The sequence below is a fragment of the Solea senegalensis genome, linkage group LG15 (assembly GCF_019176455.1).
Source record: "Solea senegalensis isolate Sse05_10M linkage group LG15, IFAPA_SoseM_1, whole genome shotgun sequence".
NCBI lineage: Eukaryota > Metazoa > Chordata > Actinopteri > Pleuronectiformes > Soleidae > Solea > Solea senegalensis.
This window is the reverse complement of record NC_058035.1, coordinates 4946263-4969016: the sequence shown is the minus strand read 5'-3', so window position 1 is coordinate 4969016 and position 22754 is coordinate 4946263. Positions and strand designations below refer to the sequence as shown.

Sequence of the window (22754 nt, the reverse complement as noted above, 5' to 3'; positions counted from 1 at the left end):
TGTTTCTAATCTTTTGTTCATGTGTGCAATAACTCTGTCGATTTGTGAAAAAATCATGCCACAGAATCGTGATCTCAATTCTAAGCAAAATATCTTAGAATATTCTTCCACCGAACATCATTGTCGGAGCAGGAAATTCTCCTAAAAGTCAATCCAAGATTATCTGCAAATAATTTATTAGTGCTGCTCTGTCATGCAACCCTGTGAATTACATATGTGTGGACATTACTCTGCGTGATCAAGTACAGTAATCGACGAAAGAATTTTTATCACTGAAATCCAGTGCAAATTCCTCATGTGGGTGCTTTGGCTGCAAAATACTGATGGATGTGAAATGTCAGTGATTTCCCAATATTCCGATGTAACGCTTGGACTGAAACTCCTGACCTGTTAAGCGAGACTGACTCCCTCTGCTCCATGGGGGATCTAACGCATACCAGGCACGAGGAATATGCCGTGTTGTGTAATCACTTGGCAGCGTTCACCAAAGATGATAACCCAAACATGTTTATGGACATAGTGGGGAAAAAAAACAAAACAGTGAAGCCTCACAGAAGTTCACCACAGCTCTGAGACCATCTCAAACTTTTTCTTTCTTTAGTCTTTCTGCGTGACCCTGGGGTCACTTGGTTCTTGTTTTTGCTGACAGGCCTCATCCTCGTCTGCCAAAAAGCAGCATCTGGCACTTTATTTGATAGCGCGGTTGCCCAGCAACACTGCTGGAATTGAGAGGAGGCCGTTATAGGTGCAGAAGTGACCTCTCGCTTTGCACAGTTGAAGAAATGTAGAAATGTCTATTAAATAAAAGGCATGTCGTTGCTTAGAGAAATCAAAATTGTTGTTTGAATGTATTGTTATGCTAATTGTAATGTTAGATACAAGGAAGAAGTTGTCGCATTTTGTACCTGAAAAGTTAAAGGTTAACTTCATTGTGTCATTACTATAGTCAACACCGTAACAGACGTGGAGGAACTTGATTTCAAGCAGTGGAATGATAACATGCAGCCAGACCATTCTCCAGTTTTAACAACAAAAGGTCATTACAGAAGGTGTCATTACAGAATAATAATGTGTTGCCTATGTTGTACTATGGGCTGTAATTGAATAAGCTAGTTTTTTCTAGGGCTGCAGCTAATGATTATTTTCATCATTATGGTGTGGTCAGCAACTGTTAGCAAACCTCAAAATGATGATGTTCTCAAATGTATTATTTTTAGTTTCAATGATTTCTTTGTTGCGTGGAGCAAAGAAACCAGAAAAATGTTTACATTCAAGAAGCTTAAAAACTGGAAAACTTGTTTTAATTATTAAAAAAAAACCATCACACACTCACATGGACAGCTCATTTAGTCGATTAATAATTGTGATTAATTACTTCATCAATGCAGCCCTAGGTTTTTCCCATACAAGCAGGATTTGTATTGAAATGCATTTTAATAGCTTTCCAAATATCTTTCATTAAGATGCTAGTCAGTATTGAAAGCATAATTTATCCTGAATTAGGGCTGCAATGATTATTTGATCGATTGAACTATTTTGAAAGATATTTTTTATGATTAAAACAAGCTTTCTGCTTTTTCAGCGTCTTAAATGTGAATATTTCCTGGTTTCATTGGTCCATTTGACAAATAAATCATTAAAACTGAGACATTTTGGTCTGTGGACAAATCAAGACATCTGAGAACATCCTCATGTTGAGATTCGTGAAACAACAATCAAAATTTTCTGACATTTTATGGACCAAAAAATTACTCAATTAATCTGGAAAATAATTGACATATCAAATGATCCTCAATTTTCCTTTCTCACCTTTACACCACACATTGTTGTAGACCAAGGAATTAAACATAGCCAGAGAAAGAGAGCCACACTTCAATGGCTGCCAAAAGCAAAAAGTTTTCCCTTAATTGATTTAAAGGAACACTTTTTAGACCCACTTGTAGGGGGGGCGGGACCTCATCCCCAGAATGTAAACAGTGTCCGCCATCTTTGCTAACAGTTACGCTAACAGGACCAAGTGTCACTGGTGGGCACGTAACAAAGAAAAGAGTGAAGATATTTTTCAAGTCAGGGGAAACTGAGGTTGGGAAGCACAATGTTTCAGAGTTACTCTCCCTATTCTAGTAATACAAAGCTAAATGCAAATCTGTGAAGTATCCCTTTAAGATTCAGACCTGCAGATGTCACAACGATACAGAAATTAGCATTAGTGTGCTTACGTAATGGTTTGTTTTGATGCATGAGTGCGTCTGTTTTCATGGTCTTGCTGCGACTCCCTGAGGCGCCTCGTGTTGAATCAGCTGAGACCTGCTGTGTGCACTGGATGAAGGGATGAAACCCTGTTCTCGGCTTCTTTGGGTAATGTAGTTTCTTTCATAGTAGTTGTAGTTGTTTTCAGCTGGGGATGAGGGGAGGGGGTGGGTCATAAGTCTGGCTTTAATACTAATCTGTCACAAGTTTAGTTCATGTTTGCAGATGTTGGACTGACATGTCAAACCTTTCCTAGATTGGACTTGTCGTTTGTTATGAAACGCTATCCGGGGGGAAATAGAATTTTAATGCTTGCGTTGACTTTGCTGTCAAATGTCTAACGTTTCACCTGAAATCCTTGTGTGATTATTGCCCGTGCCGGGGTTTTTATCATAGCGGCTCTGCATTTTTGAGATTTAGCTGCTGCTGCTTCTGGGCTCTTTTACTTTATGAAATTTAAAACCTCTCTTTGTGAAGTGAGTCCTTTGACGTAAGAGATTTCACTCTTACTAATTCTTGGGTGGCACAAATATTGTGGAAACCACGTGTATAAACTCCCCACTTCATTTTTCAGGGTTATTACAGGACTAATAACCCTGAATTAGTCATTGACGTTAACTTACAGCTTTTGTCCTTGTGTTTTTTTGTGAACGGTGCTGTGGATTTGTCAACTCCAATAACCGTTTTGGTGCACAGCCTTTTTCCTTTTAAAACAGGGGTAGTGTAAAAACTGAAAGTAGCTATTAGTTAGAAATGCCTTGTGATTGGTTTATTAGGGCCCATGCCACTATTGTTTGTTTGATTGCCGTGTGTGTGCATTGAAGCCGTAACTGTAGAAATCCACGCTGTTTACATTCCTTCTGTGTCAAAACAACGGAATCTCCCAGAAAGTTGGTCTCTCCACAAAATAATTGATACCAGACCCAGTCCCATCTGTAAGCATTAAGCCCTTTGTGCTTTTCCACTGCAGCCTCTCTCGGTTCTGTATTTACATGCTGTGACAGTGATTAGATACTGTACGTGAAATTATTATATGTTCGAGAACAAAAGGATCCAATTAACCGCAACCACCATGTTTTCTGTGTCAGATCAGTAGACAAGTTTAATGTTCCGTATTAGGAAAAGAAAAGCACCCGAGGCTGGAGCTGATTGCAACATGTGATGTAAGCTCAGGGGTCTTGTGTCGATTTTCAGCTGTGATGCCTTTACAATCTGCTGCGCTGTGAGGGAGGAGCACCGCATTGTCCTCAGATAACCTGGGTCTAAAAAAGCACCATCAAGCCTTTTCTCGCGCAGATTTCTCTTTGATACAAATCCAAACTGCCAAGTGCTGATAAACGTGTGAATATTTGAGATGTGCTCATCAACTCCAGCAATTTCATCGATTGCATTTATGGTAGGCCTGTAATTTAAGCTTGGTTTTTTTGGTTGGCAGACAGAATAATAGGCTGCTTGGTTATCTGAGTAATGAGCCATGAGCTATGCATTTTTGTGGCAAATGCCTGTCAATTCTTTGAGAAACGAGCCAGAGGCAAATGTAAAAGATCTCTCTGCTCTGTTTCTTCCCTTCTAATCTCGTGTTGTTGGCAAGTCGAATCTACAAGTAAACACAGACGTTGCAAAGACGAGAATGTAAATTTGTTGACCGCCGTATTTGAGTTTGGTGATTCCTGGCACTGAAAAAAAGTTGTTGCCAGTCAGCAGCTATCTCCGCAGGGCTGTGTCAGCACTGAAGAAGGGTCTCGCTGCTCCATTATCATTCTGCTATAGGGAGAAAGACCTACTAGTGTGTATTTCTTTAAGCAACCACAGTCATCTTGGGTGGACTCAAGAAATATCACTTGTGGTAATTTACCAGATTTGGAGAACCTCACTATGCAGGAGTATTCCCAAGATTGCACTTAAAGCGGGTGAAGTTCACCTTTTTAATGTTTGTCATGTCAATTGAAAAGATGCTGAACAGTCCATACAATCTATGAAGCCGATACTTTAATCTATTTTGGCCTGGGCTTTCTGGCTTTGGCAGAGGATGATAACATTTCAGATTCAACATCCCAAGAGATCAATTCTTTGGTTTTCATTTTCCCTGTTAATCCCACCTACAACGTTGAGATGGGTCAGTTGTTTTTACAACCAGACAGAAACGGGATCAATGAAATCAAACACTTAACCTTGTGTTCACCGTTTTGGAACAGGACTGATGCTTTGGATAATGAAGTTTGTCTGTTCTGTGAGATTCTCTCGTAGCTGCAAATGCTTCAAGGAGCTGTGGCCTTAGAGCAAGTGATCCTATGTAAAAGAACAACGTGAGTTATTTCTATCCTGTAGCTCAACACAGATTTAGAAGAACTCCATGCTGTAATAAATCCCAGAGGATGCACCGCTGTACACCTCCACATGTTCAGTTTACCCTGACAACACGCGCCAACAGGATGTTTTGCTTTCAACACATGGCTCATATTTTCACGCATGTTCCATATCTGAGCTCTTTCAGCTCCCTGCATTCACTTTGCCACAAACACGGCTGCGTTGTTTGTTTTAGTTTAGTTTTTGGCTGTTGCAAGGTTTAACACCAAAACAATGTAAAAGTTTAATTGTATTTATTTGCCTCCGGAATTCTCACTTCAGAGTCTTGTTTGACTCTTGACATCAGTTTTGACTGGAATGTAATTTTTGAGGCATCTAATCTAGCAGCTGACCACAGCAGACAATACGTTCAGTTTAATACGTCTTTAATTTGTTTATTTTGGGCAAAATCGTTGTTCAGCACTCACTGGGGATAATCATGTAACCTACAGTGATGCCAAATATTCTGTAGCATTTGGATCATGAATAGACTTAAAGCAAAGCTGCACCACTTGACCAAGAGGATGAAGACGTAGACTTGTGAATCTCTTAATAAAAAGTGTTGAATGTGTAAAAAGGTAGATATGTTCATTTGGCAGAAACGGCTTAATTCATACAATCAACTGATTGTATGAACTCATCATTCACGGTCACACGCTGATTGACAGCCGCCAGGAGCAACACGGGGGTTAAGTGTCTTGCCCAAGGGCACTTCGGCATGTAGCGCTGGGAATCGAACCCACAACCTTCCAGTTGAAAGATGACTCGCTCTACCACTGAGCTGAGTCAGCTCTGTGGACGCCGCTATTTGGGACCACCATGTTTTTACAATGGCCCGCAATGGACAAACTAAACATCTTTGGGGTTTTGATGCTAATTGAAGGCGACATGAGATCTCCAACACACTGGGAAGAGCGAGATGAAGGATATTTAACTGCAACATGCGATTTTACACATTGTACCTTTTAATGTAATCATGAATTGTCACATTAACAGCTTAACAAATATTCTAATATCTGAAAAGGTGAAAAGGAAGGAACCATAGTATAATATAACACCTATTAAAGTGTCAGGATTGGCACCCAGTGTGGTCTTTTTCAAGGTTAAACATGTTGTGCATTCACATATGATGGTCTGCATACCTTTAACTCGTGATTATTTGAGTGACTGTTGCCTTTCTGTCATTTCAAATTAGTCTGGTCATTTTCCTCTTACCTCTGGCGTCAACGAGGCGTTCTCGCCCAGAGAAGTGCAGCTCATTGCATATTTTCTCTTTTTCGGAACATTCTCTGTAAACTCTAAGCATGGTTGTTTGTGAAAACCCCAGTATAGCAGCAGTTTCTGAAATACGATCGTGTCACATTCAAAATAACTTGTATCACCTTTCCTCCCCATGCTGATGCTCAGTTTGCATTTCAGCAGGTCATCGACTGTAGACTATGTCTACATGCTGTACCTTTCTGCCATGTGATTGGCTTAGTAGTCAGTGTATTGTTGTGAGAGTGGTTGTGAATGTACACACTAGAGGCTAATATTAAGTGAAATACATGTAAGGATGAGGTTAGAAAATGAACTTGAAACACATCTCTGCTGTGAAGAGGGAGCGATAACATGCAGTTATCTCTTCACATCCATTTGTGTCTGTGAAAATCATGTTTAATTTGATAGATGGTTTGAACTAATAGATTTGGTACTTACTGTGGTGCTGAGGCGAGCATTGTTGCCAAAACCGCAAGGTCACTGGTTCAGATCCTGGCTCGATCGGGGGCCTTTGGGTTCTCCAGCTTCCTCTCGCAGTTTGAGACGGATTGAGAATTAGGTTAATGTGCTCCAAACTGACCGTAGGTGTGAGTGTGAGTGAATGGTGACTTGATTGGCTCCAGGTGTCCCTGTGACCCTCAAGAGGAGGATGCAATGGAAAGTTGATGAACAAACTAGTATTAAGTACCTACTGCACTGCACTTTGTCTGACATCATACTCAGAATGCAGGCAGATGTCCATCAGAGGGTGTTTCTTTATGAATAATGCAAAATAAGTCTCCTAAATGAAGGTGAAAGTGAAACATGTGAGTTGTACAGTGTCATCAACTGAGTTAAACATCATTAGGAACATGTTGAATTGACTTTTCATTTGTCCTGTGTCATTAATTTACTGCTGACAGAGACTGTTTAGTTGATGAAAGAATAGACACCACAAAGGACAACCGTCTTGCTCTGCTAAACTGACTCACTTTGCTGTTCGATGTTTCCTGGACATCGTCTTTGTTTGACTTAGCTCTTACAGGAAATGCATCCTGAATCGAGGTCTTTCATAATCTTGGATAAGGTCAGACCACCAAGAAACACCGTGGTTATTCTCCAAATTTAATATTTTCCAAACTTTTTCCAATGCATTTCAATTATCGTGCAAATTCCATTTAAAAAAATAAAAAAGCCTTTCAAACATTCAAAAAGCTAAAATGCAGAAGAATTGCAGCCCCTGTACTGAATCTCAAAGATTCCACTTTAACAGTTTAATGACCAAATAAGTTCAATGTATTAAAGCATTTAAGCAGTTGTTGAATAAAGTAATTGTTTTGTTTCACTTTTTACCTAATACATGTTAAAATACTTACTAATACTTGATTCTCTAGCTATAGGATTGATTCTTTTAAGTGTGTATTCAGTATAAGGCTACATCAGTGTAACTGCTATTTATAATCCATCATCTGATTGTCCACACCATACAAGTTGGATGCATATTGAGTGCATCACTGTAAGCCTCAGCCTGTTGGAAAATTTTGTGTAACTTTAAAAAAAAAAACACTCTTGAAAAAAGCTGAACAAGCATCCAAAACTGTTGAACTTTATTTCACCATCTGTGACAGTTTCCATCTGTTAATCCTCCTCCCCGAAGGGAGCCACAACAGTAGGAATTTTTCTGTTACTACTGTGTCCGTGGAGCAGGTAATGCGATTAAAACGCTGGTATAATTGGATATGTCAGAGGTCGGCAAATTGCCTGTCTGTTTCTTTACTTTGCGGGGGAAGTATTGAGTTTGACAGTGTCTTGTTTAAAGTGAGGCTCTATGCACATTAGGCGGAATATCACACGCGGGTGATAGTTGGCGGTTGGAATATTTATTTCCCTTTGTTTGACCACTGCATGAATACAGACTCTGCAATGCTGTGATGCTATCCTGTTACCCTGCACTGTCCATCATTTTCTCATCAACATCCCTCTTACAATTCCTTAAAGTCATTTATTATCAGTGTCATAGAGAGCTGAACATTTGATGCACACAATATTTTTTTATAAATTTAATTACTGTTTGGGCCAAGTTGGCCCGATTCACCATGTCTTCATATAAACTGCGGCCTGGACTTGTTTACTTGACAGCCTGTGGAAATACACGTGTTAAAAGCTGTAGGCCAGTATGTTGAAAATGGAGGTTTTTCATTTTCTGGGTTTGTTCTTTGAAATGACGTGTTGACAGGAAGAGTGATAACAACAATTTTTGCACCCAAGTTTAAAGTAGTGACCGTCGTATAAAGCTGAGTTGGCCGAGTAAATACCTCCTAAAGGGACCAGGTTTATGAACATTTTACAAAGATTGTTGCCGGATTATCTTGTGTGACTCATGCATGCAGCCATGAAGAACTAGCTTTGAAATAGAAAACATATTTAATCGTTCATATCTTCTGGGTCTTAAGTCATCGTTAGAACAAAAGATTTCTGTCTTTCCTCTTCAAAATAAAACCCCCTTCCCCCTGAACTTCTGTGGTGATAAATATCCACTACAGTAATGTACTCACTATATAATAACCAAGGGGTCGCAAAACAAATCTTTAATTTTTACTTTACAAATTGGTAATAAACGTGCGAAGTTGGAGCTAAAGAGCATTTCTTGTAAGAAAAGAAACAAGCTTCGATGGAAATAGTTGCTGATTAATGTTCTATTGTGCTACTCTCTCTCTGCAGGAGGTTTCCCTTTTAGTTCTAATAATATAACTCCTGTTTGTGCACAAAGACCAGCGTTTACGACTGCACTGCGTAATCCACATCGACTCTGCCGCCGCGCGTGACCCAGATTCACAACAGATCCATCTCAAGAACGGATCATTAAACTCCCCAATGATAGAGGAACACGAGAATCCTTGGAGAGCGAATATGTATTTTGCATCAATGGAGCTGCCGCAGCTTGAAGGATTTGCAGATGTGTCTTGGCGGCTACAGGCCAGATTTGCCTTAGTTGCTGGTCTTCTGTCTGTAAACGGCTTATTGTATCAGCGGAGGGAGTTTCTTGGCAGTTTCACCTGTTTGGAGAACTACATTTAAACACCAGGGCTCTCCTCAGTGTTTGTTTTAATTACAGGCTGCTCTCTGGGTTTTTATATACCGTAGTTCCCAAGGCCGGACGCGTACAGTTTGTTGAAAGATGAACTTGACATTTGTAAAAGTGTTTTCTGAAGAAGTGTGAAAGCGACACCAGTGGACGCGAGCGTGGGCCAAAACCCTGCATTAACGGCTGCTGTAAAATATATATTTTTTTAACTTTATCCGTCAATTTGTTACACGGAAGCTGTGTCCAATCTCGGGGATTATAGAAAATGACTCGGAGCCTCTTTTTTTTTTTTGCCATTCCTGAAAAATGAGCAGTGCCAAATGCAACATCCAAAGAAATGGAGATCCACCATAAACACTGCTCTGAGTGAAAGCACTGTGACACTTTGAGGAGAACCAGATCGCACTTGTGTGATTTGGCTACGCTGAGGTTACACTGTATATTCAAATCTTCCGTGGATTCATAAATGTTTTTATGTCCTTCTCTTTCTCACTTTAGCCGCCTCTGAGGGGAGAGTCAACGGCGGGGAGGATTTCTTCCAGAAGGTGAGTAGTGTAGTCTGTATTTTAGACTTTGTGTTTGCTTGTGCAGCCCAGTCTCTTGGTATGGGAGCAGATGTCAGGTGCTCCTCCGGTCGCTCATGATTACAAATCACAACAACAAAAAGCGATAGAACAAAACTGACGTGGATTCGCTGCAGGGCTCTGATCCTCTTAACACAGCTGACACAACAGTCTTACATCATGTACCGTAACTTATGAAATCATCTCCACTGTTTAAGAAAAAGCCACAGAGAGAGAGAGCTGTTAAACGGAGACCTGATCAGTTTGGCTCTGCCTCACTGACTTCTCTTTGTCGCTGATTTTAATGAACGCTTTACAGCTGAAGTACATTCAGTGAAACACAGATTTGCCTCTTTTCTACAATTTATAGCTACAAGGAAGGATTTTAACCAAACCCTTTATATCTCGAACAAAGAAAACATTTTCATTCCTCACGTTTTTATTCTAAAACTAATCATAACTATAGCTGAGCAACATAAAGCTCATCAAACTATTATCATTGTCATTAAAAATGCCTCAGTGCGTCTCTGTACATGCACACGTTTTTCAAAATACTGAAAAACTGAATAATTTTCATGTTGGAATTTGCTGCAAATGAATTTGTTCTGGTTTTGAAATTGTTCTATGTTCATTTAACCCTTTAACAATTCAGCCTCCAAATGTCCGTCTGGACTTTGTTTTGCTTATTTTAACCATAAAAGGACCAGAAGATGTCCCGTGAGTAAGTGCTTTTGCCCATTTTTCCAGAATAACTTTCAATATCTGACAGTTATTTGCAATATACTGCATGTTAAAATAGTGTTTTAACAATCTAAAAGGAAGAAAAACACTGTAGTTGTAACTGAATACCAGATTTTGTCTTTAAATTTGAAATTTGAACAGTGTAAAACCAGTTTAAAGTAACATTTACAGGCCCAACTCTCTCTTCTATGGTGAAAAAGGCGCTGGTTTTTCCGGCTTCCTGCAACAGCCAGTGTGAAATTACCGTAATAACCACGTGTTGGTTTTGACCTGCAACTTCTCAGCTTTCAGAAGCAGTTGGAATTTTTCCGATAGCACAAACCGTCGCATAATTACGGTGTCGTCTGCGATACGCTCGGTGTTACGGGGTTAAACAATGCATTACCTGCCTAATCAGACAGTTAAGTTCTCATCCTGGCGTCAGAGTAGAGTAGCTCATGGAATCTTGTGTGGTAATGCTCCGTCTAGTTTTAAATCCACAACACAGGAAAATATTGAAGCTTCACATATACAAACATTGACAAAATTCATAATTGGATATTCTACCCAAGTCGCTCAGCCGGAGCACTGAGTTGGCAGGTGAGCTGTGTGAGAACTAAACACAGGTTTTCTGTTGATTTAAGCTAAAGTGTCTTCTGTCTCTTCCTGTAAAGCAAAGCTGCCGTGATGTTGGAGACCATGACTCTGTGGGAACTTTATGTTTCAGAGGACTCTTTTTATTCGTCTCGTCACCAAAGACAGTTCTTTGTGTTGCTGTCATGCTGCAGAATGAATGCCGCTCTCCCTGCTGATGGCGTGTGATGGATAAACGTGTGGCGTGCCAAATGTCTTTTTTACTGTGCTGTTAATCTATCAGAAAATAATTTAATGTTTTGCCCAACCCTCGTCTTGACACAGTTTATTTGATTTGTGCAGCAAAAATTAGCCTCATTATTCGAACCGTGGACAGTGTACATGTCTCATAAAATATCCCGATACACCCCATTTAAATTATTTAAACCCTATTTAAAACTACTCCTGTCAAAGTGTGTGTGTGTGTGTGTGTGCGCGTATCTGGTTTCAGTGTCAGCTGCGATGACAAATGAAATTGTGTATTGAAATTAACCAAGAAAGACTGATCACACGATACTGAGTTCACCATTAGTCCGATTCCAGTTTCAGCAACTCACGGAAGTGTCTTGTTAATGATGTGGTTCTTTTTTGTGTGTGTGTGTCTCAAGTGGATTCCTCTTTGTGTTTAAATGTCAGTTTCCTGAGTCTGTTTAAATCCCTCTATAGTATGTTAATGGTGTGTAATGAAATAAGTGATGGGCAGTGGTTTGTTTTAGCGTCCCCCTCTTTTTGTCTATTTTCCGTGTTTTGGTTTTGGAGGTTAGGAAGCTGAGTTAAATGTCAAACGAAGAAGGCAATTCAATTCTGCCTGAAGCAGTTTTCAAAAACCAAGCGCCGCAAAACCAGGCGCCTTCGGATTCTGCTGTTTGGAAATGAGTTCATCTGCACCTCCTTTTTTGTCCGTAGAATATTCGGAACATGAAAGACGTCCTGTCTGCATGCCTTTTCGGACAAAACGCCGCTTCTGCCGGTGTCTCCACTTTGCGAGTGATGATTTTTGAAATCTATGTTTTTATTCTTTGTCACAGCTCATTTAAAAAAAGGCCGTGGTTACCAAAGGTTGAATTTTAAATGAGTGTTCGGCTGTTTGGGTTGGCAGGCAGTTTAAGAGAGCATGAAAGGAGGAGGAGTGCTAAAACTGTGTTTTTACTGTAGGAGTTCCATTTGGCCAAACTTGGCGTAATTTCCCCCTCCCCCTCTGATAGCGTGATCACCACACACGCTCAATTAAATCCAGGAAAATAAACACAGCGCGGACTGTGGAGCGGCATTGTTGAGAGAATATGGATGGAGTGTGTGAAACACCTTGAAGTTGATGAAAATGAAAACTCCAAATTGGACTTCCTGCCCGTCCAACACACCCATGTGCCACACGCACAGCTGGACTAATAAAACACACGTGCAGCGAACTCTCCCCTCACGTAACGAGGCGTACGGTCATTTCTGTCACGCGTTGTTTATATACAAAGCCTCAGGAGTATTTACGTAGTAAGTGAAAAAGCACTAAAATGGTCGTTTCGTTGTATATTTGTGCGTCTTTAATGTCATTTGTAAAGATCACAGTGATCAATCTGCCGTTTGCTTCCACATTGTCTTTGTACATTTGACAATTTCTGACAGGTTGCGGTGGTTTTAAATGACTGTGTGTTGCTAGTAGAACTAAATTAATCAGCTTTTTTTGATAATCAGTCGATTTGAGGTTGTTTTTTTAACAATTAGAACAAGTTCTCGGACCATTCAGCTACTTAAATGTGAACATTTTCTGGAATCTTTGCATGAAATCATTAAAAATTAATAATTTTGGTTTGTGGACAAACATCAGAGGACAAAGCCAAACATTATGAAATAGAGGTGGACGGATTACTCAGTCAGTTTATTTTAAGATCCAATCCATTTAATTTAATAAAGCCCTTTATTAAACACAGTTGGTCCTGCACATTAAGATCCATAAAAGATAGTTAAAAACATAGTAATAAGACACCATTAAAATAAGAACTGGGAAGTGAAGAGGTCTCTATCTGAAGTGGCATCAGCAGATTATTATTGAATTAAAAGATAGATTATTACTTTCTTTCAGTTCTCAGAAACTTTGTTAAGTGTTAACACTGTTAAGTGCATTAACTCAGTATTTTTCATCCAAACGTTTGTTGTACAAAGTTTAGTTTTTTGTTTACCACTTGCACATGTTCAATATTTAGTTTATATTTAGTGCCACCACCACTGTTTTTAGATTAAATGGACCATTCAAATTTAGCAATTTATATTATTTATTATTAAACCTTTGCAGTGTGCATCGACCATAAAAACCCTCTATTGTGTTAGCTGGAGGAAAGATGTAAAGTCCTTATCACAGGAGACAGACAGTGGTTTAATATTGTCTGCGATGCATGTCAGTGATGTGTTATAGATTATATTTGCGTGTATCTCGTGCTATAAAGCTTTTAATATTATTGCAGTAGTGTTTTACAGAGGAGGAACAGGAAGGTGAGAGGACATTTAAAGTGGTGGCAGTGACATGCCGGATGCTAAAGCTTGAGCTACATTCAGTCACTAAAATGCTCCCACTTAAGATCATCTGCGGGGAATTAAGATTTACATTTACAGCACAGAATAATAGTTGTAGTTTTCCTCTTCACTGTGCAGAAAGTGGAAGTAAACACAGACATAAGCAGAAGATGACAGAAGACTGAGTCTTTCCCATGTAAGAACTAGGTTTATAATGATTTCCAGTGTTTTTCTTTCTTTTTTTTTTTACTTTTACAAACTTTGGGATTTATTGTTCAGTTGCTGACATGAGCAGCAAAAACGTGGCCCACCCTCGCACTTTCTCCCCAGTCGCTGCGGTTGATCAGTGTCTGCTTGACTTCCTTTCAGCACAGAGAAACATTTGGTAATGGAGAACAAGTCAACAGTCAACTGTCTTTGTCCAAACCGAAGCAGAGTGGGATCACGGGAGGGTTCCACACCTGGGAAATTAGCCATGTCTTTCTTTTCTGCCTTTATTTTAGTCTCTCGTTTCTGTCTTGGTTTCCCGTCACCTTCTCTTTTTCTCCTGCTCCCTCCTTGTTTTGTTTTTTTTGTACCCTGTTTTCATCCTTTCACTGTTATTTGGTTCTTCAAGGGGATTTCTCTACAAATTACATGCTGGACTATTAAACCGAAAAACCCGCGTCAGTGGACAATGAATCTCACTGATTAACAGTGAAGGTTTGAGACCGTGAACAGTTGGGAGAGACCAATAAGCTGTCTGCAGAGTAACTGAGCCGTGGGACACCGACGAGTGGAGAGGCTCAGCTGTTTGAGGCGATAACCGTGCACCACAGAAGAGCTTGGAGTGGATTTGAGTTGAGCGACGTCTTTGAAACCCCACGAGTCTCTTCATCCCCGGCCCTCCTTCAGTTTCTCCTCCTCAGAAGTTGTTATGGTGAGTGTGAAGTGCCGCCAGTGTACTCACATCTCACGCCAGGCATTAACTAACATTGGCACATTCTGGGTTTCCCTGTGCTGACGCTAAGCAAAAAGGAAAAAATTGGGACTTTCACGTCGAACTGGTTGACACAAGAAAATGAAAAATGAAAATGAGATGTTGAAATAAGTCGGTATGAGGTGCCGTCAAGTCAAAACACACATCTATATAGACAGTATATCAATACAACAGAGGTCATTTAGTCTCTTCTGTAGTGAAATATGTTGCCTACTCGTGTCGCAGCAGATGTACATTAGATATACATTTTCTTCATTGAGCAAAATAAATAAATGTAAAAAATAATAGTTGAGGTAGAGGCCTATTTTAGCCTAATGTTGTAGTCATTTTCGCATTATCGCAGTTCAGTGTTTTATCTTCACTGATGCTTAGTGCTTGCTCATTGTGTGAACTGTTGGGTTTCTCTCTATAATATTCCATAATATTGTAATATTGTAAGGTTTGTAAACATTATAGAGGATTGCTTATATGACGTATCGCTCCATTACTTATTTGTCCAGTAGAAAACTCCACTTTCAGACATTTTTCTTCTCCTATGGTCAAGACATTTTTGAGAGGGTTAGTGAGGTCCTTTTTAGTTTCTGTAATCTGACCTGAAGCTGCAGCTCGCTGCGTTTCACTTCCTGTCCTGGTAACCTGGGTGTTACAGTGGCACGATAGAGTGGGTGATTCTTCTTTGGTGCTTTTGAGACTTTCTGCTGTGCTGTTGTGGTGCTTTTCATGCAATTTGAGTTGCCGTTTTTTTATAAGCATACACATATTGGTGTTAAACCAGCGGTGTAATGGGGCTTTACCTGCACGTTAGCACTCGGATTGTGGACATGAACTCGGTTCTGACTGAGTCTCAGGGGGATGGCTGTCAGCTTTGAGCTCTTTCTGTTCCCTCATTCAGTCTCTTAGCTCTGCTCACGGTCTTTACACCAACAGTCCTTGGTGGTGCCCCCCCCATATACATACACACACACACATTCCAGCTGAATAAACAGCTGCACCATTGCAGTGCAGACCTGGAAACACACCGCTGCCATGCTGATTGCTCCTGCTGTGCTGTATGGCCATACATATATATATATATATATATATATATGTGTGTGTATGTGTGTGTATATATATATATATATATATATATATATATATATATATATATATATATATATATATATATATATATATATATATATATATATACATATACATATACACACACATCTCGTCACCGTCTTGAGCACATGTGATGTCTTTCAGGGCCTAATGTTGCTAATGCACTGCTTTAATTTCAGCCACAGTGCGGCACAATCGGCTCTGCACACACCAGCTGCAAACCTCAAGGCACCAATCATCGAGTCAGGGTCGTGCCATGAAACTGATCGGAACCGTAGTCATTTATGTATTTATTCATTTCCAGAGTGGGTGGGGGTGGCAGGGAAGAGAGGGGTGGAGCGGGGTATGCGTAGGTAAGTTAACTTGTGCAAATATCTTGACCCATTTGAGAGGTATTTCGCTCGCTCCGTCATAAAAATAAACGCCATCCACCCTTTTTAAAATGGTGTGTGGTCTGCTCAGAAATCAGTCCCATCTGCAGGACGCTGCCAAGAACAGCAACGCTGGACAGGAAACAGGTCTCCGTCTGAACAAAGCTCTTTAGAGGGAAAGCTTGATGAGGCACAGGCCGTAAAGTTTCATCATTTTGGGAAAGTGTGATTGGAGTTACTTATGATATGATGTTACGTCTGTTGTTCTTGTGTGTTTACTGGTTTTACACAGCGCGTCGTTTAAAGGTTTTACGTAGTTGCAAGACACGTGACATCTTCACTTGGGTTTTAGTGACCCTTGTGCCACGATTGGAGGAAAATAAAAAGAATTGCTCCTTATCGCCGAGAACGGCGTGTCCTTTATTGTTGTTTGTGAGACTTCCAGCTGTTGGTGTGAACATGTGACTTCAGTTGACGGAGGAGAAGTTTTGTGTTAAGCTACGGGGGGGGTGTGCGTGAGTGATTGTCTCCCCACACACACAGCCTGATGGTGTCGTGTTGTACATTAGTCTCAGTGCTTTAGGCTGAAAAACCCAGTAATTCAGAAACTCGTAGACTGGAATTTTTTGTGACAATATTTCTGGCTAAAGTCAATGAAATGATCCCACAGAAGAATTCCTTACAAGAACAGTTGAGCAAAATCACCTGAAAGGAATTATTCCTAGTTTTCGTGCACAGAACAGCACATTTTCCATTTAGCTTTGTTATTCACATAATATAAACTGGAAAAACAAAACAAAACACACAGACGATGTGGAGAACATCGCGAGAGTGACGGAATGTTTCTGTCGTTAGATTATAATCATATAATTATGATTATGAGCAAAGATATTCAAGGTAAGCCAAGCGCTCCGGAGAGGAGAGGAAGAGGAGAAGTCACAGGAAAACACTCTGACACGAACGGGTTATGCAATTATTTCATTGGCTAAATTGTGGTCTGTTTTGAGTTTTGTGTGGAATGCAGAATCTTGTTTTACTAAAGATAATTGTCATTTTCTCCTGTGGACTTACAACATACAAGGAAAAAAAATCGTTCAACTTTGAATATAAACATGTATAAAAAGGGTTACACTATTGACTACAGCAAATCCAGTTACTAAAGTAAAATCTATGAAAAAAAAGCTCATAAAAGCATCTCAATCAAAAGGGAATGGAAACAATTTGCTGTATAAAACCAAACTCGGTGAAAAAAAAGAAACAGATTCTGTGTCAAAATACTGCAATATTTAAATGTCCAAAATGACATTTCAAAGAAAAAGCACTCAATTAAAAGGCAATTAAAATTAGGAAGGGCTTTCACGTGCAATTATGTCTTAAGAACTGGATACAGTGAGTCAGATGGAGTGATTTCCCCGGGCAAGTTTGTTCCAGAGCCTCGGGGGCCCCGATGCAAACTGCTCTCTCTCGTCTTTATAGGATTTTGTGGAAAAACTGTGAGGCTTGAAATGGCTTCCATTCAACCATCATGGACTGAACAGCAAAGCTGTCTCTCTGTTTTACAGGTGTGTGTGTGTGTGTGAGAGAGAGACTGCCAGTGGATTCACTGTCAGAGTTCGTTTTAAAGGATGCCAAACACACTTCCACAACAGCATATGGAGGAATTTAAGCGCTTCCCTTTTTTGATTTGTGCCCCAGTTCCTCTTCATGTATCGGCTGTTGTTCTTTCAATATTGTTTGGCCAGAGAGAGTTGAAAAGAGGAGAAAAATGACCTTTTGAATCGCTTTAGCAGTGTTAGTAAAAAAAAAAAGAGAACTCATTCCAAGTCCTCACCGGGAGCACTGATGGCTCTTAATGTGACAATTTGTGTCACGGTATGTGGTTCGTCACTTAATGCACTGAACCACCAGGGGATTTTAAGTGGTGGTGGCTGCTGCTTGTTCATCTGGTAATGGACTGAGTCAGTCCTCAGGTGTATTCACCACGTGGATTTGAGAACTTTTATAAATTCATATTTTCCTCTAACACCTGGAAAGTTCTAAAACAAACCAGAGACCACATGACCTCTGTGAAGTCAAGGACAGTGCACGCTGAGGTCGGAGAAGAGTATGTCAGCTCCTCTCTTCCTTTTTCTTTACTGTTTTTTAATGTTTTTTTTGTTTGTGTATTTGTATCCAGAGGTGAACTTAGTCATAGTTAAAGAGGATCAGCACCTTGTTCATTTCACTTCTCCCCCATCAGTTCATTTCTTTCCTTCCTTCCTTCTTCATTACATATGCTCCTCCTTACAATGACGAGACTTGTCAAAGGACTCTCGCAGAAATTGTTGTTGTCATTTTTCACGTGTTCCAAAGCCAAGTTTAGGTACTCTCCTCTGACTTTGTCAGGCTTCCATGAGACATTTCTCTGTGCCATTGAAGCATCCTGCGCCTCTTTTCATCACGTAAAGCTTGTCTTTGTTGCTGTTGGCTGCTTATGCTTGGTTTCAATATGTTCTCTGACGTAAAAAAAAAAAAAGAAACAAAGTGTTTGCTGGTGCTGGATAATCATTGAATAGTTTCCCACACTTGAAGCGAAGCCAAAGCCACATTAAGGCACAGAAAAGTCGACTAATTCCAGCTTAATGCTCACTAAAGCCCGGTGGTTTCTGTCACCAACGCAAGTATGAAATAATTACAATCAATACACTGTGTATAGGCAATAATCTGCTGTTCTTCTGCCAACCCACACGCTGCAGACTGAAGAGAGCATGTGATGTGAGTTCTGAATGTGCGGCTGTGAAACGACATAATAACGATTGTGAAAATTGAAAATCTGAGGCTGTGTGTGTGTGTGTGTGTGTATTTGTTTATTTTTGAGTATTAGCATGTGTGATAAACTAACGTCAATCCTCCCTCCCTCTGTTTCAGATCATGGATGAGACCCAAACGCAGATAGCCTGGCCGTCCAAACTGAAAATTGGAGCCAAGTCCAAAAAAGGTGATTCTTTTTTTCCATTAAATCATATTGTTATATAATTCTTGTCCTGCCCCATGCAAACTTCATCTATTTAGTTATAGGGCTGGACATGTATGTTCACATTACTGTATTGATATGTTAATGCATAAAAACACATGAACATGACTGAAACAATGACCTGATTATTCTTAACTATTTTTACATCGGAGTGTTTTTAAGGAAGTTAAACAGAATAGTTTGACATTTGAGAACATCATCCTTCATCGTCATCAGCATTTTCTGACATTTTATGGACGATTACTCGATTAGTCGTTTAAATAATCAACAGATGAATCCGTCATGAAAATAGTCGTTATTTGCAGCCCTAGATATAATTAGGGATGAGATGATACCACTTTTTTGTGTCTGATATCGAAACTGAAACTATGAGGCTGTTAACAACACATTTGTGCTGAGTCATTTCATAATTCTCCAACAGTGTCACAAATGTTGTTCTCCCGAAAAGAAGTAATAAACAGCCCAAACATGTTATTTACATTTTTTCAGATATTCCAGTCGAGTATTAATCGATTGCTAAATGAATTGTCAACTATTTTGATAACAATTGAAGCTTTTTTCATGATTAGAACAAGAGTTTGGATTGTTTTAGCTTCTTAAGTGTGAATATTTTCTTCATTTCTTTGCTCTGTATCACACAGAAATCATTAAAAGTCATTTTGGTTTGTGGACAAAACAAGACATTCGAGAACATCATGGAGGTTTTTTAAAATAATCGACAGATTAATCGTTTATGAAAATAATCGTTAGTTGCAGCTCCACACATACAATTGTTTTGAACTTTGATTTGATTTGAATGAATCATTTAAATTAGAGGTTGATTCAAACATGCCATTTGCTGATTTGTGCCATTTTTTTTTTTAAATCATCAACATTGGCAGATTTATGGATTTACCTACTTTTATACATTATTCCTCTCAGACATAGAATACATGCTGCCAAGTCACTAAAATATAGTGGAACCCATTGCAACCCATCACTAATTTTGATGACGCGTCTCAGATTTGTCAAAGGTTTCACTGAATAAGTGTTCGTCATTTTCTGTTCCTAAACAAACCGGAGTTAACTGGTTTCTTCAATTGTCCGTTGGGAACAACACTCTGTCTTTTATTAGCTGCCATGTACGGTTAGAATCATTTATATGGAGTGAAGTGAACATATCAGCTGTGGTGTAGCTGTGTGAATTCCCCAGACCCCAGAGGTTAATGATTACACTTGTGTTGTTGTTTTTATCCTCAAATATGTTCTCAGGAACAAGGAGGCGATGGTTTTCATTACTTTCTAAGTCAACTGAATGGGGTTTGTGAAGATGGAAGCCAGTAACTTCATCTGCACTGAGGAATTTCTACATTTTCTGTGGAGGCGTAGGAGCTGGAGTTGCGTGTAGCGAGTCTCACGCAGTCAGTGGCCAAGTTTTACTTCAGCTCTAACCAATCAAAAAAAAACAATGATCACGGTTATTTAAAGCTTTTCCTTGAGGAGGTGAGGTGGGGTTTAGGGGAGTGGGGGGTGCAGTTGTGCCCACTTTGTTGTCCTCTGGAGAATCGTTTGTGTGCGTCTTCCAGCCAGATGTGGAATCCAATGTCATTATGTAACTTCCTCACTCACTCTGTACAGAAAAATAGTTGATAGGGCTGCATCGGGGAATCTTAAACAATTTTTTTTTTCTGCTTCTGGATACTTCATCATCTGTAAGTCCTGGCAATCCATTCACACACAACCATCCACTCACCCCCCAGAGTATTATTTCATTCATAAAACCTGCCTCCGACGCCACCTGGGGATAATGTTCTCTGTACTAAACAAATTCTGACCCACAAATTAGCTTTTTTTAACTCCTATATTGCATAAACTGAACCAAGAAGAGCGGAGAGAGAGAGGGAGAAAGAAAGAATGTGAATAATCACAGAGTTGTCTTATGACACATGTGGAACTGACCGTGTGTTTCAGCCATCTGGACTCACGGGGAGGGAGTGAGGGGCAGAGAAAGGGCAGGATGCTCAGAGAGAACGAAAACTTAACATCATACCATGATGAAGACTAACGATGACATGAATACAGATCTATAAAAGTGGATTTTAAAGGAAGTCACTGATTCCATGAGCCTTATCTCCTCAGGCAGGTCATTCCAAAGTTGAGAGTTCCTGTTGATCACCTCTAGATTGGAGCCTTGACGTATATAATATCTGTATCTTAGGGGCCAGGCCCATGTATGAACTTAAAAGTGTTCATTTAAATCTTATAAATGTATGCTAAAACATACAGAGAGCCAGTGAAGGGCAGCCAGGATATCTGTTCAAATCAGTCAAGAAAAGAAAAGAAAAGAAAAACAGCATCACCGGGAGGTTTACAGTTTACAGAGGTCAGCAGAAAAACCCCCCCCAAAAAAATACTTTGAAATGGAGATCTACATTCCATTCTTCCCTCATCATGTAACGCAGGATATGACAAAACAGAACTGACTCACAATGTCTCCATCGCCTGTCCTTAAAATAGCTGATTACGTAGCTTTTCTGTGTCGGCGTGTGGGGTAATAGATTATTCTCAGTTATCCCGATCTGAACAACAAAACAAACAAAAAAAAACCCTGTTTGTTTGCCTTGTTTTCCTGGAGTTTCACATTAGCGTCATCTTTTATGCGCGGCCCAGGAATCTGTTACATTTGGCAGCGCGGCGGCAGATGCAGACGGATGTGTGAATGTTTGTAACCTCTGCCCAGATGGAGCCACACTCCATCAAAAATGCCAGCTCCTCTTTTTTCCTTTTCTTTTTTTTTTTTTATTCATCACCTGCAGCCAACCATCGCTGCCACCTGCATTAGTGTGATAAGGCCAGTTGTTTGCCTCTGGGGGGGGAAAAGCCATCACTGGTGTGCCGTCAGTGATTTAATACACTGAGGGCCCGTATCGCTCATGATGTGTGAGACGGGTCTGTGTCGCAACTGCACAACAAAGCCTGACCGAGTGGTCAATTCCGTGGGCTGCTCTCGCTGCTTTTAAACATGTTTTGGTCATAAAAGTTTAACGCTTGGTTTGTTTTACGCAGTTAATACTTCCACTCCTGGCCAATTGTCTGTTTCAACATTTCTGCAGATGTTTTGAATGAGAAATTCCAAACCGAAAAGGACTTAATTCCCCCCTCATTTGTGCGTTATTATCAAATGTAGTCCCTAGCTGGGAAAATGCTTCGGCTCTGCCAGTGCAGAACTGGAGGTCAAAAGGTTTTTATTCTCTGTCGAGTGAAGCTGTGCAAAGTCTGTGTGATTGAAAACACCATTTTACAGCTGCCGCTCTGCTCTTGTTTGTGTTTGACTTTATACGCGTTGCGTGTGCCAAAATTAAGGCTGAAGGTGTTCATTTTTATTCCACAATCAATCATCCAAAAAAAAAGGAAAGACCATGCAGCACACTCGACTTGAAAAATGCGGGGGTGTTCTACATCACGGCTGCAACGCTCGTCCAGGCTGGCTAATGTTTGCCAGATGTGCTGCACGCACAGGTTAGACTCTGGAAGAACCATACTCCCTCCAATGGCCGCAGAGGGTGCCACAGGAGAAAGTAAAGAGTTTCTATTGTTAACAGCAAACAGCTGTATGATGGGAAAACCTCCTTCGACGAGTCTCTGACTAATCTCTCTCTCTCGCCGCTCTTTTTCCTTCAGTTTCTTTTCATGTATCCGAGACTGCAGCACAGCGTTTGTTGACTTCCAACCCCTCAGCATGTGTGAGAGCAGTTGTTGCCCCCGTGTGATGCGGCGTGTCCTTAAGTGTGTGTTAAGGTCGTCGGACTCTTGTTGCATTCTTAACAAGATTGGTGCTTGTTTGCTGGCACTCGGTGGACCTCTTAGTTAAGTGCCCAATAAAGTGAGTGGGCTGCTGCTGCTGCTGCTCCTTCTGATTCTTAACAGGATTCCTCACTCCAGCCAAACCACATATTGCCGCTCTCTATAG

At 40.2% G+C, this 22754-nt stretch overlaps 1 protein-coding gene across 2 annotated transcripts in view; it reads left to right on the top strand.

Moving 5' to 3' along the window:
• The window catches only part of LOC122782240 (protein bicaudal C homolog 1-like), a 70156-nt gene that overhangs the window by 12442 nt on the left and 34960 nt on the right, over positions 1-22754 (top strand). For both annotated transcript variants that reach the window (XM_044046521.1, XM_044046520.1), the window contains 2 exons: positions 9419-9465; positions 18700-18769. In XM_044046521.1, the coding sequence (XP_043902456.1) occupies positions 9419-9465; positions 18700-18769 (117 nt within the window). The remainder of the gene's footprint in view (positions 1-9418; positions 9466-18699; positions 18770-22754) is intronic.